Genomic DNA, 18,455 nt, shown 5'->3' on the forward strand with positions numbered 1-18,455 from the left:
AGGAAAGTTTTTTTTTAAACAGCTTTCTTTGTTATTTTGTTCCAGTACAGGTAATTGTATAGACAAAATTCCTTACCACTACCGAATACCTTTTTAATGTGTTTCTTAAAAAAAAAAATTGGAAACATGACAAAGCAATTCCTATGATTTTAGCAGGCTCATTCATTTATATTTGGGCCTTAAACATAACGCAAACTGAGATGGTCACTGAAAATTAACTCCTCTTCAACACTATATCCAAATATTTCTGACGTCACAGAAGTGAGTCGTTTTAGTACGCTTTTTCAACTTAATAAGCGAAACTGGAATAAAATTAAAACGGAAAAAGATCGATATGGTGGGAATTTTACGGTTGGGAACCCTTCTCCAGATCCATAAGAGAGAAGACGCTCTGAACTGTCAATAGCGCTGTTGTAAGCATCGAAGCGGAAGTGGCAGAAATAGGTTTAAAGGTCAATGAGGACAAAACCAATTAGGTACATGCTGTCGTCTAAAGAGCACACTGAATACCGAAGGATTGGACAACATCCCAGCCCTGCTATATGGTGCAGAAGTTGGTACAATAGATCTTACAGGTCGCAGTACAGCTTACACCCCAATATCAATCAAATATGGTGCAGAAGCATGGACTCTAACGAAGGCGGATGAAAACATCGTGGATTGTTTCGAGAGAAAGTTCTTCGTGCGATTTTTGGTACCGTGTGAATTGATGATGATTGGAGAAAAAGATACAACACCGAATTTTACGGGTTTTACAAGGACGCTAACCTAGCCAAGAAAGTGAAGGCACAGCGCCTGAGATGGCTAGGTATCGTGGAGCGCATGGACAACAAGTGGGACGACGCAGTAGAGGAGGACCTCGTCTGAGGTGGTTCAACCTCAATGCTCGATGAACTTGGCGTGGAAAACTGGGAGCAGCGAGCTAAAGATAAAGCTGGCTGGCGAAGCTTGTTGGTTGAGGCCCAAATCCACAACGGATTGTAGCCGCCATACGGCGGCACATGGTCCTAAGTAAGTAAGTAGCAATATCCATATGCTTACTGGCGACTTTCCTATACCATTATTTTAAATTTCGCGCGAATTTTAAAATTATGGTATAGGTATGAAGTTCAAGGCACATAAAAGTGAGATGGGTATGGGGGTATGCTGCCATCTGCACCCCCTGCTTGGGATCACTATAGGATTTGGGATGGGGACAAGGTTGGGTCTGTAAAAAGAACTGCAAAAAAAAGTGGTTCTTCGCGGTTGTCATTTGCATACATTTTGTATGAAATTGAAACTTTAAAAAATTAATTAAAAATATAAATACACTTTTAACATTAAAATTGTTATTTTAATTACTTTTAGTCATTAATCTTTCAAATAAAAGTATTCGCGTATTAAAATTCGTGCGCCCCTTAAGGAAAGTTGAGACTGCTTAATTAACAATTACATAGTTCTAATTGGTACATAGAATCTTTTTATCGATGTTTGAACTACTTGCAATTGTTTCATAGAACTTTGTGACAAAAAAATTAAAATTGATATTAGAAGCAAATTAATTTATAAATAAACAAATTAATTATCGTTATGTTAATTTTTATTTATAAACTACCGTTTGCTATGAGTCAAGCATAAATAAATAGTCATTTAATACAAAATCCGAGCATCGAAGACTTAAAAGTTGAATTACTCAAAAGACCAAAGGGTCGACGAGTTGTTATTGTTCATTCTCTTCTTTATTTTATTAAGCCTAGTACGCTGCTGAAGCGAAACGAAAAATGTTGAAGTCTCCAAAGTCAATAGCCATCGGGTATTATAGTAAAAGTAAAAATTATGAAAATACAAATAAAAAAATTCAAGAAAAAACATCAGAAAATAAGTTTAAAAGCAAAAACAAAACAAATTTAATTTTGTTCAAGATTTCGTTAACGAAATTTTGTATGGAAAATTTCGTTTCGCATCAGCAGCGTACTAGGCTTTATACTCGAATTTAAACGAACCTCAAAAAAGATTGCGTACCTACCTACTCCCCTAACAAATAAAGTTTCAAACGTGAAATTCACCTCGGATACCACTACCAAACAAACAAAACGAACAGATCTAGCGACAAATGTCAAAAATCTGTCAAAACTTTTTTTTGTTCCTTCGCGGTGACTCAAAACAAAAACGTAGTATAATTAAAAAAATCAAATTAATTGACGTCGCTTTGTTAAAAAAATCTCGAAATAAAGTAAAAAAAACTTGCTGCAAAAACACCCAAACCCATAAAAAAAAACCAATTATGTATCAAGAGTATCTAAATCATTTACATGTATCTATTGCCCCATTATCATCCGATGAACTCAAAGACTTGCTAAACGATGATGATAAATTAGACGAGAAAGTCGACGAAGTACTCGAAACACTTCGGGCACAAAAAGAGAGTCTCCTTACAGACAATCGTAGCAGAGCTGAGAGTAACATAGAAAAAGAACCTATTTTAATTGAACTGCGAGGGAAAGTTAACGAGCTTCTGGAAGAAGGCAAAACGCGATGTGCTTCAGTCCAAGACAAGATTTCACAAATCAAAACCAAGTCTGGCAATGTTAGCATAGAAACTGCATTAGCTTTGCTACAAACTGCTGCCGCTGAAAGTGAAGAAGAATCTGAGAAACTAGTCAAAGATTTTATCGAAAACGATCTGGGATTGGAAGGTTTTCTTGAAGCGTTTTTGACCTCACGTAAAAAGATGCATTTGCGAAAGTTTAAGGCGGAAAAAATGTCAGAGCTTATGCGGCCACAAAACCAACGTAATTCGATGTATAACAATTTGCCATCTACTGGATTCTATCCTCAAGCACACACACAGTCGCAAGTGCCATATCCTTTAGGACCGATGATGCCAATGCCAAGACCCTATTAGGAAATCTGCAAAGAATTTTTTTTATAGGTATTCACTCAGCAGTTTTATTTATTAAGATCATTTGTAAAAAAAAGGAGTTGGAACATTATTCCTGATACTTTTTTATGTTATTCCGAACAATTCGATGCTCTTCTAATAATAAAGTATGTTTTAAAAGATCGTTTTATATTTTAATACTTAAGATGAAAAACAAACTAAGGGCTCTGTTATATGTAGCTATATCAGTAAAATCCATCAGTAAAAATTTTTTTCAACTATTTTGAATACTTTAAACTTTTATTTTGAGCAAAATATTGATGAAATAAGTTGAAAGCTTATTTTAACAATTCTTGCGAAATGAAGCAATGCATTTGGTGTTAAATTTTATTCACAAATCCATTTTATAAATTTTACTGTTCAGTAAAATGAAATTTCATCAGTAAAATTTATAAAATGAATTTGTGAATAAAAATATAACACCAAATGCATTGCTTCTTTTTCAAAAAGTTAATGAAAATGTGTTTCTAATTTATTTCATCAATATTTTGCATAAATTAGAATCTTAAAGTATTCAAAATAGCAAAACACAATTTTTACTGATTGATTTTACTGATTGATTTTACTGATTGACTTTACTGATAGATATAACTGAGCCCTAAATCGACTTTAATCGAGTGGAATTCTTCTTCTTATAATTCCTTTTATGATCTCGTTGACGAGGGGATCTTGGGTCTTGGGTGATTCTTTAGAGAGGAAACTGAATAGATTTAGAGCCAAAGTTAACGGTATAATATATAATAATTTGTGTGGATGGGAACTTAACTCTTCTTTCGGAGTACCTAATATATTACCAATATGGAAAACCTTTTTTTTTAAATGGCTTTAACGATATTTACAAAAATAAAATACACAACTGAGTCGCACGTACTTGCTCTTAGAATTAAAATTGCTTTAATTTTTAAGACAAAAACTTGGTAAATATATGTACACTGCGCGTTACTTGAATAGAAACAACATTTTTTCTTAAGAAATTTGCGATTGGCGCTTTGGTGAGGTAACTTAGTAGATTTTTGGTTTCGCATTTTCAAAGAGGAACTTTTAACAAACAATGTTGTAAAAACAAAAAACCCAAAACAGAAACAAGTTGCGTTTTTTCGCATAACTTCACAAAAAACATTGTTTTTTTTTGCGTCACTTGAATAGAAACAAGCTCTTAAATTAGATAAAAATGATGAAAAATCATGGACAATACTAATTTTAGTAAAGCAGTATTAAACATTGACATTATTTGCACATTATATCCAATTGTGGGCTACGAGCTACCATTATGCACCACAGAAAATGCATAAATAGAATTTAATATTGAAAATGCACTTGTACTGTACACAATCGTGGACCTAATTGGCGAAAGTGATTAAAGTGTTTGGTAACTTCTTACAAATTAAGAAAATGACATTTTCTACAATTTAAGGATTGAATAAGTGAAATAAACGTTCGTTTTCGTCCGGAATGCATCTGTTTTGTTTCTTTTGCGTTGTTTTTTCTAGAACTATCCTTGTGCAATCTCTAAGACGGTTGTTTTTCCACGTTCCTAAACTTCCCAAGAGCTTCTAAAATTATTTTTTTGTAAAAGTTTGCATCTTTTTTCGAAGCGTGAAGCTTTAATTTTGCTATTGCACATCATAAAAACAAAGCGTATTACTATAACACATTTTAGTGCCCTTTGGTGGCGATGCGATAAAAGTTATTCTTTCATAAACCAATAAAATAGGACTAATATTAAAGTGGTCCATCTGAGCTGGTATGTTTTCCTCTGAAAAACCACTCTTTACCTCACTTCTTTTCAGTTCGAATGCAACTATAAAATAGTTAACTTTTTTGTAATCTTAGTAGAACTTAAAATGTTGTTATTTTGCATTTTGAGGCTTTTTTAATGTTGTGCACCTTTTATAACTTCTATGATAGAACAAACCAACACATTATCATCGCACTAACACCACGTTTTTGACCGATTTTAGCGGCAAAGTGAAGGAAATTACAGCTAGTTTTTAAATTATTTTTTCTCTGCTCTTGATTTGGGTCTCGCCTGTCTTAATTTTTTTATTCAATCACTAGTTTACGATATGTTAAAAATATTCTCATCCAAATTTGGCAAATTTTCCAATATCTTTCGCGATTTTGCATAGTGCAAGTGCATTTCCAATGTTAGCTGCTATTTATGCATTTTCTGTGGTGCCTATTGGTAGCTCGTCGCTCATAATTGGTTATAATGTGCAAATCATGTCAAAGTTTAATACTGCTTTACTAAAATTAGTGTTGTCCATGGTTTTTCATCATTTTTATCTAATTTAAGAGCTTGTTTCTATTCAAGTGACGCAAAAAAAACATTGTTTTTTGTGAAGTTATGCCAAAAAACGCAACTAGTAGCCATACGGTTTCTGTTTTGGGTTTTTTGTTTTTACAACATTGTTTGTTAAAAGTTCCTCTTTGAAAATGCGAAACCAAAAATCTACTAAGTTACCTCACCAAAGCGCCAATCGCTATTTTCTAAAGAAAAAATGTTGTTTCTATTCAAGTGACGCGCAGTGTACATACATGTATGAAAATAAATTTAAAAAAAAACATAATTCTTTCTTCAAAAAATGAAAAAAAAACAACTTATTCAGCCCTATTGTGAGTTTCACGTGAATTCCACACTGAAAAAATGAATTTCACTTTTACCCTATTGTGAGTTCTGGGCGAAAAGTTGTTCACGTTCGGACATCTCACTGTATTTTCAACTTTTTTTTAGGTAACTTGTGAGGTATTCGCCAGCCCTTCCCTCACTTAAATTTAAATTTTAGTTTAGCGGAAAATGTAAATTCCCTTCGGGTGAAACTCATGATAGCTTTTAAAATTCCGGGCGGAAAACATTCCACTTGAAACTCACAATAGGGCTGATTTAGTCAACATCATTTGCTGAACGGAAATTTTGGTAGACGTGTAAATCTAGGCAGGGAGATTTGTTTTGCCTAATTTTCCAATTTTTCGGACAGCTAATCAGAGAATCGAAACTTGACTAAGGCACGTATTATGACTTCGAATCGTAAAAGAAAATTTGGCGAATTAAAGTTATTGGGTATATAACAAGTGATTCGATTTTTAAAAAATGATATGAGCACATCGTTATCTTTAAAGGAATACCTCGACGTAGTGTTTGGAAAATCTTTGGGTCGAATGTTCGAGTCAGAAGTCATAATAGGACCCTAAATATTTAGTCCCTAAGTTTCTGAACCTGGCCATTGCGAGTTTTCCCCAAAGACATTTTTTGTTCAGTTAAATAGTTTCTTCATTGTTGAGCGTAGATAGGAAATGCATACGATGATAGAGAATCCCCGCGTTCAACGCAGGCCATCTGAACTTAAGTTCTGAATTTTTAGAGGCTATGATTGGTCAGAACCAAATGTCATTTAACTTTTTCTAAAAATTCAGAACTTAAGTTCAGGTGGCCTGCGTTTAACGCGGGGAATGCAAAAAAGTCTGTCTAAACTTTATGTATGTAGCGTTATTTGGCAACTCTCCAGAGGGATTTTTGGAATTAATTTTTTAAGATAAAAAATAACGGTACTTCTCTTGTCATATACAGATTTTAGTTAAGCTGATGTTTCTAAAAAAAATCAAATGTAAGTTTTAGGAAAAGGTCTATATTTTAATGAAAAAAATTTTTTGAAAATCATTATTAATGGTAGGTACCTGTCATAGAACCGTTTTTTTTTTTTTTTAATCTGATTTTCTCAGAAACTATTTTTTCGATTTCAACGAAACTTTTTGTAAAGAAGCATTCATAAATGATTTTAATATAAGCCAAAAATAAAATTTTGAAAAAATTACTTTTTGGATTTGAAGTTTTTTTTCTAAAAATGCATCTTAATAAAACAAATAAAATTACATACTTGTTTTGGAGGGCAATTTGATTTACGATGTTTTAATTCTATTGAAAAACGAATTTTCGTTTTTTTTATATGTACCTACAATAATTACATTATACTAAAATTCTGTCCTAAAAATTCTAACAACTTGAACCCTAAGAGCAATTTCGTGCGACCCTGTCGTGCATTTTATTTTAAGTCATTCGAAGCAAACTATACTTTTTTTAAAAGGCAGGAATGATATCTACAATTTTCGGATAAGATCACTTACGCATACAAAACAATCCATCCAAAAAATAAAACATTACACAAAACAAAAACAGTTAGTATATTGTTAAAAATTTTAATTATTTTTGTTTTATTTGTTACATCTCAACATCCTTTTATTCATTACAATGTTAAACATTCCTCATTTTTAAGTACACAAAATATTTTTGTTTGTTGTTTTCAACTATAAATCAAAAATATTTTCAAAAAAAAAAAGAATCAATTGAATTCCTTAAAATGTAAGATAAGAATTAATTCTTCGAATATTATTCCTTTTTTTTTATATATAATTAAATTTGTATTGCAGTAGTTTTGTTGTTCCTTATGGTTCTTCGATGGAAAATCATCATTTTAGTCTTTTTAGGCAAAAAAAAATCTTTTAGAAAAAAACATTAAATTAAAAAATAAATGGGATTACTGTGTAGCTATGGATATAATGTAGGTTAAGGTTATTAAGTGAGTGTGAGAATGATAATGAGAATTTTAATGATGAAAGTTTTTTTTTTTTCATGTCATCATGACGATCCAAACTCTTTCATCCATTTTTCATATTTTTCAAGATCGGCCTTTGAGACACTTTTATTGCATTTTGCAATTGCATCGGCAAAATCTTGCGTAGAAACTGGAAGATCAACTTCCTCCGTTGCTAATTGACGAATTTGTTCTGGCTTAAGACCAGCGATTTTTCTCCGCATAGACATCATACTTGCATCTCTGTGAAGATAGATAAGATTTTACCAACAGCAATGATTATAATATTTTAAAATTCCTACCTGCAAACATTTGTAATGTCCGCTCCTGAATAACCTTCTAATTTCTTAGCGATTTTAGATAAATTCACGCTCTCATCAACTTTGACTTCACGCAAATTGATTTTAAGTAGCACTTCCCTACCTTCATCTGTGGGCAGGGGTATGTAGATACGTTTTTCTAAACGACGTCTCAAGGCCTCATCGATGTCCCAAGGGAAATTTGTTGCAGCCAACACCATGACCACCTTGGACGCTTCTTCACTGTCAACACCATCCATTTGAACTAGTAGTTCAGATTTGACACGTCGCGAAGCTTCATGTTCCGATTCGGAGCCACGTCGTGAGCAAAGGGAGTCAATTTCATCGATAAATATTGTACTTGGTGCATAAAAGCGAGCCATTTCGAATAGAAGCCGTACCATTTTCTCCGATTCACCACGATACTTGGACGTTAGAGTTGATGATGAAACGTTAAAAAAGGTTGTACCGCATTCAGTGGCTACTGCTTTAGCAAGCATTGTTTTTCCAGTACCAGGTGGTCCAACCATTAGAACACCTTTCCATGGTCTACGAATTCCCTGTTAAATGTAAAATATTATATCAATTATTTGGTGCTTTAATATTGCCATAAGCATGCATCATGTTTTGGTGTCAAAACTTTTTCTCTAATGCAACCCACATAAATGAGTCTATTGTTAGACATTTTTTTGTATCTCATTTAATCTACCGTAGGACCCAGCACAAGGACCAAATAAAGAAAACCAACCCTACCGAAGACCATCAGATGAGCGGCCACTGAAACTGATGTGCTGGCTGCTGTGTTTCACAAAGCAATAAAGTTCTCTCAAGAAGGTATTCCCGTAGAAGACATTTCGGTATTGCTGTTTTCGACTGCAATAGCCACGCGCACAAAGGCAACCAGATGAATACAGCTGGACGAAGCTGGCTAGGTTAAGGGTTGGAGAGACGTGCTTGTTAAGGCCAAAATGCATCAAGCATTAAAAGCCCCACCTTTAAAAAAATAGCTAAAGTTTGAAATGCATAACTTAACCAATTCAAGCTCAATTTTTTGTTTAATTTCATTAAGTAATTTTAAACAGCACTTCATCCGTACTTAAAGCATTCCTCTAGTTAGTAAAATGTTATCATCGAAATGTCTTATTGCCTATTCAAAATGTACACTCAAACCTACGACAACAAATACTTGCAATCTGTACTTAATATTTTATTGCAAATAATAAAGAGTCAAAGGTGAGTAATTGGTGCAATTTGTGACGGTGATAATTTATTTTAAATCACATAACAACTGATAGAGTAAACAAATTTTAAAAGTGGGTGTTACTCGTGTGTTGAAAAAAAAAAATAAAAGCAACTCGATTAGTCACTTCAAGGTTATTGATACAAAAAATTGAGCTATATACAAAAATTCAAAACTGACACCCGCAGCGGAATTGTTTGCAACGTCATACGCTATTATTTGTTAATAAAAAAATAAATTGATTTGTTTAGCTGATGATACGAAACGAATTATCTTTACAAAACAAAAGCGCAGACACACATCATTTACTATTCAGAGAACTTATTATGACACCTCAAGTTCCAGGTTTTTACCCACTTTGTACTAGTTTCGTGTTACTGTTGTGGTTTTTATTTCATTTTTAATTATTTCATCAAACTATTAATCAATCGAGACTGAGCGTCAACAAAAAAAAATGTATATGAAATATTAAATTACCTTAAAAAAATGTGGCATCCACATTGGTAAAACGACGGCTTCTTCAAGCAATTTCTTAGCATCTTGTAAATCTGCTATATCTTCCCAGCGTACATTTGGATTCTTTTGTAATATGTCTCTCTCTAAATAAAATATTAAATTAATAAAAAAAAAAATATTTTGACTTTCGTAAATTGAAGGCAAACCTAAAATATCGACCAGTTCCGACTCCAGATGACTACTGGGCTCAAATTTCTTCTCCTTTTCTTCTTCTGCAGTGTTTTCATCATCTTTGGAATCATCATCCTTTGTTTGTCCGTTATCTGCACTGCCTCCACTAACTGCAGACAATGTTTTGCGATTATTTGTTCCATTATTCCTGCCATTTTGACTTGTGATGCTGTTGCGCGCAGTGTTGGGTGCTGATGTTTTTTTAGCGCCCGGTGCTGCTCGCTGGGGAATTGTGCTTTTGCGATCCAGTTTTCTATTCACTACCGCATTGCTACTTCGGCTACGACTTGGTGGAACCGGTCTAAAATTTGAAATAATTTTTGGTTGAATACCTCAAATTGAAATGTTATATCAGACAGAACGTAAATGACAAAAATAATATTTTGATCAGATAAATATAAATGTTGTTCAACCCCTAGAAAAGATAACATTTGTATAATTGACGATAAAAATAAACAAAAAAACACATTTTTGAGTAGACATGACTGGTAAATGCGAAAGACACTTACGCGAGAGGTTTGGATTAGACCACCACCAAACATTTTTTCTCAGTGGTACTGCCTCTTGCGAATAATTAAAGCCTCCAAGAGTATAACTGTCATGAAAAAGGACATCTCTGCTTAGTTCTTTCGATTTGGCTGTAAATTGTAAATTAATTACACGCACACAAAAATGGTTGAGAGTTATTACGTTATAAGTCACTAAGTCTTGCAACTTAATGAGTTGTCGTGCAACAAATTTATTTATAATGGCTCTGGAAATACCTTAAAGTTTGAGAGTTGAACATAAGATACATTTTGTTCACTTGATCAAGAAGTTTTGGAAGAATATATGTAACTGCTAGATCAGACTTGCAGATTAATTTCTTGCATCTCCGAAGGTCCGAAGGAAATACATACAATTCGAAGCGGCGTTCAATGTCCGCATACGAATCAGAGAGTACTATCGCTGCACTAGTTTACAAGGTTTTTGCTGCCGAAACCAAATTATACTTTTCCAAAGGTTTTCGGTGTGCTGATAAAATTTTAGGAAATTTGTTTAGACATAAATCGTTTCGGTTTCTCTTAGAACTGTTTTCTTCTTTCAAGACCTTTTGGAACCGATCTTATTTCCTGAGATATCTTAAGTTGAAGTAAATGTATCTGTCTTATATGTATATCAAACTTTTTTTTTACGGTAGTATTTAAAAAAACAGAAGCTCATTGAATATTTCAGATTCGAATTCGAGTTAAGCACAACGAAAGTCTTAAAAAAAAGGATAACATTTGATTGGATTGGAAGTTTCACAAAAGAGATCATTTTTATAAAAAAATGAGGAATAGCGGCGGACACAAAACGGAACACTGGGGTACACCTGCATTTATTTTTTAGTTTTAAACTTGAATCCATCCAATACGACTATTATAGAAAAGTTTCAAATGTATTTTCTAGTTTAGAGAAGAAGAGTTATTGACAAAAAACAACACATTTTCAGAAGAGGAAATTCATGCTCAACAATACCAAATGCCTTTTAAATATCAAGTGGATAATATTACTTCTTCCAAAACAATGAAAAAGATTTGTTCCACTATTCGGTTAGAAAAACTATCAGATCACCGGTGGAACCTTTTGTTACTGCTGGTCATTATGTAGATTACGTCCCGCGAGAATGTTCTTAAACTGATAATTATTCAGAGTTTTCATGACCTGGCAAAGTAGGGACGAAGTGCTATTGCTAATTATTTGGACGGCGAAGAAGTTCGCATTTTTTAGGGACAAGCTGGAGTAGATTTATATTTTGATAGGCAGGTTCTTCTCCTTTCACTCGGAAAAAGACCAGTAGAATGGGATGGATGGAAAACCTTACGCTGGAAGGCATAGCGAATTAATGCTAGTATGTCAATATTTTTGAGAAAACTTTTCACTGTAAAAGTGCAAAAGAAGATTCGTCCCATGAAGTTGTTCACGTGTTTAAGTACTGGAAGAGTTGGTGCTAATTTTTGTCTCGCACTGAAAAACTGGGCTTTAGTTAGTTAAAGGAAAAATTGAACTGCAGCTAAGTTCCTCGGCCTTATCACGAATTCCATTCGTATCAGATATATTCTACGATCGAATTTTGTGATCGTTTTTTCCGCAATCGTAGAAAATTTCCAATACGAATGGAATTCGTGAGTAGCCTGATTATAGTTTAGTGCAATTTTCTTGCTACATTACCATAAGTTCATGAAAAGATTTATGCAAAATATCATTTTTATGTAAAATAAAATACTAACTTTTCTGGCCTTGGTGGTCCCCAAACATCAGGATCCTTAACCGGAGGTGTCCAAATATCTGGATCTGGACGAAACCACGAAGCGGGATCTTTCATCTCATCTTCGCTTATTTGAGATTTCATTTTGTGGGCAAACGGTGTATTATGCAAATCCATTGTCATCTCCGAAAGTGTCTTTTGAATGGCTTTCATTTCTGTGTACTCTTTTTGTATTTGTTGATTTATCTGCAACAAAAAATAAATTATAAACAAAAATCCCAAAAATATGCATACAATAATGCATTTTTTAAGCTTTCACTTACCATTCCCCATTTTCCCTTACGAAGAGGATCTGTTGTTGACGTAACCATTCGACTCAACATACCCTGCAGTCCTTCATAATATATTGCAGCCGAATCATAGTTGCCAGTTAGGGCCATTTCTCTGGCCATTTTGGCATTTTCACATATCTCGGCAATTGATGTTTTTGCCATCACGGTCATTCCTACACAAGATTTCGTCTTTTGCTTCCCACCTCGCAATAACTGTGAAGCGAAATTCTCCATAGTTATTCTTCTTACATAAAACACATAACAAAAAAACATGGAAAAAAAACGGGAAAACGTAAAGGAAAACCCAATCAGTGATGAATAGCAGCACCAAACAAATAGAATAGAAGACAAATAGATTATTAAACTGTTATGAAATGCAAAAACCAATGAATGGAGAAGCGTTCTTGTTAGAATGAATCAAGTCAAGTCAATTTTTCAATTGGTAGGGTTTTCTTCCTAAAAATAAAACAGTCTGAAATATTTCGGTTCTTTATTTTCATTCCACACAGGTGTTCGACCTTGTAGATACGCATTTTTTTCCCTATAGAGAGATTCTTAAAAGTTTCTTTATGTGGCTAAGGTTAGTCAAGTCATTTACAAAGAAGAACGAACTATTTTGATGTTGGAAGATGGAATAAAAATATAAGTGCGCTGCAGCGAAAATAAGAAAGTACTTACGGTAATGGACATTAGTAAAGCGGATTAGTTTTTATTGTTAAAAATATGCAAATGAATTTATTAATTTCTATAAGATTTAGGTTGGATTTAAAAACTTTTTTTTACACTCAGATGTTTCTTTCACTATTTTTTTCTTTCTTTCTTTAGCCCGAAACACGGACCATGTATTTTTTCTACAGTTTTTCTTCTTTTGGTCAAAACCAAACTGACAGGTTATGTGTCATGAAATTCACGTACACAAAGAAAAAAAATATGACTTTCGAAGTTCGAAAGTTACAGGGCTGTTAAGAGGGTATATTTAAGGTATGCACAGAAGAAAAGCAGAATTGCCTATTCAGCGTGAGGCATTAAAGGCTTGGCCACACTGGAGGGTATGCGGTAGCGGTACGGGTAGCGGTGAGGGTACTTGTATGAAAAAAATTCCAAACTGAATTTGAATTTTTTTCATACAAGTACCCTCACCGCTACCCGTACCGCTACCGCATACCCTCCAGTGTGGCCAAGCCTTTAAGGCTTGGCCACACCGGAGGGTATGCGGTAGCGGTACGGGTAGAGGTAACGGTACTTGTATGAAAAAAATTCCAAACTGACATATCAACGTTCAGATGTGGAATTTTTTTCATACAAATATCGTAACCGCTACCCGTACCTCTACCGCATACCCTTCGGTGTGGCCAAGCCTTTACACTCTTCAAATTGGGAATATGGTCAAGTTGAAATGCAAGGTGAAAATGAAAATAATTATTGAACCGAAACTGTAAAAAATAGAACGTTCGGAAAAATTGACATACTTTACATGGACTGCTTGCTAGTCGTGTGAACATGATGGTTCTATGGATTCGCACTGCGATGCTAGCGAATAACCCGACAAACAATTTTGGTTCTATAAAGCTTTACCTGTAAAGCATTATATAAGCAAAATTGTTAGTAGGGAAGTCACAGCGGTCACTAGAAAATTTTTTGTATTGAAAACAAAAACAACAAAAATGTTTGTTTAGCTTTTCTCCAAACCAGAACCTAGAACTGACATAAAAGTCTGGCAATACTTAAGGGCCAGTTGTACAAATATTTAATCTGTAGTTCCGCAACTTTTATCTTCTGAATTCGGTGATAAAATTGGTTTTTAGCACTGGTTCTAGCTCCATATAGGTTGAACTAGCTAAATCCATCCTTAAACCAAAGTTGATGCACTGCTAATCCGCCGAAATCGGCGAGTTAAATTCTTGATTCGAGGCTAAACCACTCTTGTACAACTGGCCCTTTAAGTCTCCAAAGTCAATAGCGAAAGCCTAGTCGCTGCTGACGCGAAACGAAATTTTTCGTCGGCCTCGGTCTCCACGAGGACAATGAAATGCTTGCAAAATCTCGGCTGAAAAAATGTTCACAAATTGCAAAATACAAAGAATAAAACACAAGTAAACACATCTCAGAAAGGCATGCAACAAAAACGAACAAAAACGAACAAAAAATCTTAAATGTCATTTTTCCGCACATAACTAATGCCCAAGTTTGTGTGCGAAAAAAGTGGAAACTTTTCAATTTCGCTGTGTCGAACAGCGAACCTACTGCAGAACGAAAAGCTAAACGAAATCTTTCGTTTACGATATCGTTGTGTGTCATTTTTTTTATGGGATTTTTCATTTCGCACTAGCAGCGTACTGGGCTGAGCATGTTAATGAAATAATACCATCGGGTATAACGTCAAAGTTAAAATAGTGAAAATAAAAATCAAAACATTCAAGAAAAAACATCAGAAAATAAGTTTTAATATAAAAACAAAAACAAAATTGAATTATGTTCAAGAATTCGTTGTGCTATTTTTGTATAGAAAATTTCGTTTCGCTTCCAAACTGGAACATCAGTATTCAGGTATGGAATTTTTGGGTTGGGGTAAATAAAGCGAGCGCTTTTTAACATTTTCAAACCCTTTTTTAATTTTTTTAGAATTTTGTAAGGGCCAGTTGTACAAATATTTAATCCGTGGTTCAGCAACTTTTATCTTCTGAAATCGGTGGTAAGGTTCTGGTTTAGCACTGGTGCAAGGTCCACATATGCAAAAATAGCCACATCCAAGCTTGAACCGAAGTTGACCCTCAGCTAATCCGCCGAAATCGGTTGGTTAAATTCTTGATCCGAGGCTGAACCACGTTTGTACAACTGGCCCTAAAAGCCTCATTTCGCAATATTTGCTGCTTATTTCAGATTACTTACCTATGAGTTGGTACTATGTCAATTTTTATAATAATTATTTTTTTCTTTTTTTTTGATACCTAAATCAATAAATTTTAAATTTAAATATTGAAAAAAGGTCTTTAATGGGACTGGCTACACAGTGTTGTACCCAATCACGTTTCAACTCACATTTTCTAGAAACAAACGTCAAAAAGAGGAAAATCCTCACCCGGCACAATCATAAATATCTGCGAAAAATGATAATTGAAATTTTTTTAATTAATCAAATAAAAATTCATATTCAAAAAATGTTCTTCATTCTAATTAGTTTTCTTTTCAACGGTATATAGGTGTGTGAGTTATAAAAAAGTCAGTCTTCTAGGCAGTTAGGAATGAGGTGTATTTTTGGGGTTGGGGTCAAAATTCTGCCGGGGTCAAAATTCTTTTGTCAAAATTCTGCTTTCAAAATTCTGCTTTACAAAATTCTGCTTTCAAAATTCTGCTTTTCAAAATTCTATTTTTCAAAATTCTGTTTTTCAAAATTCTGCTTTTCATAATTCTGCTTTTCAAAATTCTGCAAAAAATAAGAAAGGGTTTGGAAAATGTTAAAAAGCGCGCGCTTTTTATTATTTTTCAAACCCTTTTTTAATTTTTCGCAGAATTCTATAAAATCATCTTTTTGAAAAATTATCTGTTTATTTGATTACTTACCTACATATTTTGTCATTTTTTAAATGCGAATTAATTTTTGTTTTATAAATGAATAAATTTGAAAATATTAAGAAAAGGTTTTTAATATTAAACATTTCCGAAAATAACTAAAAATTTATTAATTTATCAAACAAAGATGAATATTCAAAAATTTGAATAAGAAAAGGAATATACAACATCGGCTCCAATTAGTATACATATTTTATTTGAAAGAAAGTCAGTATGAATTTCAAAAAATATTTGCGACACTTTAATAAAAAAATTTAGGAAAGTACCAATGTTGAATTACATTAATGAGGTGTATTTTTCTTTAGCCAGCGCATATGCTATAAAAAAAAAAACCAGAATTAGCAGAATTTTTTTGTTCAAATATAATGCTGGCAGAATTTTGAAAAGCAGAATTTTAAAAAGCAGAATTTTGAAAAACAGAATAGAAAAAAAGCAGAATTTTGAAAAACAGAATTTTCGCTGAAAAAGCAGAATTTTGAAAAGCAGAATTTTGAAGCCAGAATTTTGACCCGATCCCGTATTTTTGTTAAGTAAACGCATTATGTTGTGAAAAAAAAACAGAATTAACAGAATTTTTTTCTTCAAAAAAATGCTGGCAGAATTTTGAAAAGCAGAATTTTGAAAAACAGAATTTTCTTGAAAAAAGCAGAATTTTGAAAACCAGAATTTTGAAGCCAGAATTTTGACCCCCCAACTAACATTTCAGCTTCGGTTAAGGTATTACAAAAGCTACATTTCAGCTTTTTTAAAACTTTAGTAAGGTTGTTGGGCATGGAAAAAGGAGAACGTTATACAAGTTTGACCCTCTATAAGGATCTTAAACGAAGCTTTACGGAAGATTTTAGAAAATCCGCATACCAATAATGAATTTAATCTCCAGTTTAGTCGTAACCAAAACATCAAAATTTAATACATGAAAATCCATGTTTAAGGTCGAGTTCGAGCACTTAATAAAAAGTGACTTTGTTAATGGTTAAATAACCAAAATGATGGTTTATTATTGATAAATTATTTATCACAAACGAATATTCTTGTGAAAAATAATAAACAAAAAAAAAAAAACACAATACAATACAAAAAAAAACTATTAAAAAAAAAACTATCTCAACTACACCCGGATTTGAACCTAGGCCGGTGGAGTAAAAGGCAATCGCCTAGTCCACTTAAGCTAATTCGAATTTATATTTTATCAAAACTTTTGTTCATGTAAATTAAATAATATTTTTCTCAAAAACAAAAAACTCGAGACTAATTAGTGAAAGGGTTAAATTGTTTATTGGTAGCATTTTGTAAAATAAGCTCAGCATTTTGTTCTAACATTGTGGTTAGCAAATAGTCGACATTAGCGTTTGATTATTAGTAAGTCCCAATGATGCAGAAAGCTTATTTTTTGGTCTAAAAAACAATTTTTGTAGTTTTTTCCTAAAACAAATAGCGCTAAAAAGAAATACAAATGTTTACTTTTGTAAATTTCCCACTTTTTCACTTTTTAGGTCATTGTAGTTAAAGCCTTAACTACAATGACCTAAAAAGTGAAAAAGTGAGAAATTTACAAATGTAAAAAATTTTTATTTATTTCTAGCGCTATTTGTTTTTGGAAAAAAACTACAAAAATTGTTGTTTTAGCCGAAAAATAAGCTTTCTGCATCATTATTTTTAATGTTGTGGTGGGAAAAACTGTCACAAAATGAGTTTGAAAATTTTCACTTTTTGACTTTTTGCAAAAAGTGGCCGTTGTAGTTATACCTTAAGGCTTTAAAGGCTTGGCCACACCGGAGGGTACGCGGTAGAGGTACAGGTAAAGGTACGGGTATTTGTATGGAAAAAATTCCAAACTGACACATCAACGTTCGGGTGTGGAATTTTTTTAATACAAATATCGTTGCCGCTACCCGTACCGCTACCGCGTACCCTCCGGTGTGGCCAAGCCTTAAGGCTTGGCCACACCGGAGGGTACGCGGTAGAGGTACAGGTAACGGTACGGGTATTTGTATGGAAAAAATTCCAAACTGACACATCAACGTTCGGGTGTGGAATTTTTTTAATACAAATATCGTTGCCGCTACCCGTACCGCTACCGCGTACCCTCCGGTGTGGCCAAGCCTTTAAGGCTCGGCCACACCGAAGGGTACATGCTGTAGCGGGACGGGTAATTGTATGATAAAAATTCATTCCACATCTGAACGTTGATGTGTCAAAGCTTAGCCACACCGGAGGGTGTGCGGTAGCGATACGGGTAGCGGTAACGATATTTGTATTCAAAAAATTCCACTTCTGAACGTTGATGAGTTAAGGCTTGGCCACACCGGAGGGTATGCGGTAGCGGTACGGGTAGAGGTAACGGTACTTGTATGAAAAAAATCCCAAACTGACATATCAACGTTCAGATGTGGAATTTTGTTCATACAAATATCGTTACCGCTACCCGTACCGCTACCGCATACCCTCCGGTGTGGCCAAGCCTTTAAAGGCTTGGCCACACCGGAGGGTACGCGGTAGAGGTACAGGTAACGGTACGGGTATTTGTATGGAAAAAATTCCAAACTGACACATCAACGTTCGGGTGTGGAATTTTTTTAATACAAATA

General features: G+C 33.8%; 2 protein-coding genes across 4 annotated transcripts; one reads left to right on the forward strand and one right to left on the reverse strand.

The window, feature by feature from the left end:
- The first annotated feature begins 2,106 nt into the window (after positions 1–2,106).
- On the forward strand, positions 2,107–3,043 carry LOC129916944 (vacuolar protein sorting-associated protein 37C). The gene has a single exon (XM_055997208.1). It carries the CDS (start codon positions 2,264–2,266, stop codon positions 2,882–2,884), a length of 621 nt encoding a protein of 206 aa, XP_055853183.1. The 5' UTR covers positions 2,107–2,263; the 3' UTR covers positions 2,885–3,043.
- Positions 3,044–7,468: 4,425 nt separating this feature from the next.
- On the reverse strand, positions 7,469–13,192 carry LOC129916937 (katanin p60 ATPase-containing subunit A-like 1). 3 transcript variants are annotated; one of them, XM_055997195.1, is made up of 7 exons: positions 12,976–13,192; positions 12,289–12,510; positions 11,988–12,211; positions 9,711–10,036; positions 9,526–9,647; positions 7,812–8,368; positions 7,469–7,752 (listed from the first exon to the last, which is right to left on the reverse strand). In XM_055997195.1, the coding sequence occupies exons 1-7, from the start codon at positions 12,985–12,987 to the stop codon at positions 7,554–7,556; spliced, it is 1,662 nt and encodes a 553-aa protein (XP_055853170.1). In that variant the 5' UTR covers positions 12,988–13,192; the 3' UTR covers positions 7,469–7,553. The 3 variants fall into 3 exon arrangements, with proteins under 3 accessions (XP_055853170.1, XP_055853169.1, XP_055853171.1); XM_055997194.1 differs by having other exon boundaries at positions 12,289–12,538; XM_055997196.1 differs by having other exon boundaries at positions 13,081–13,189.
- Positions 13,193–18,455: the final 5,263 nt, after the last annotated feature.

The sequence above is a fragment of the Episyrphus balteatus genome, chromosome 3 (assembly GCF_945859705.1).
Source record: "Episyrphus balteatus chromosome 3, idEpiBalt1.1, whole genome shotgun sequence".
Lineage (NCBI taxonomy): Eukaryota > Metazoa > Arthropoda > Insecta > Diptera > Syrphidae > Episyrphus > Episyrphus balteatus.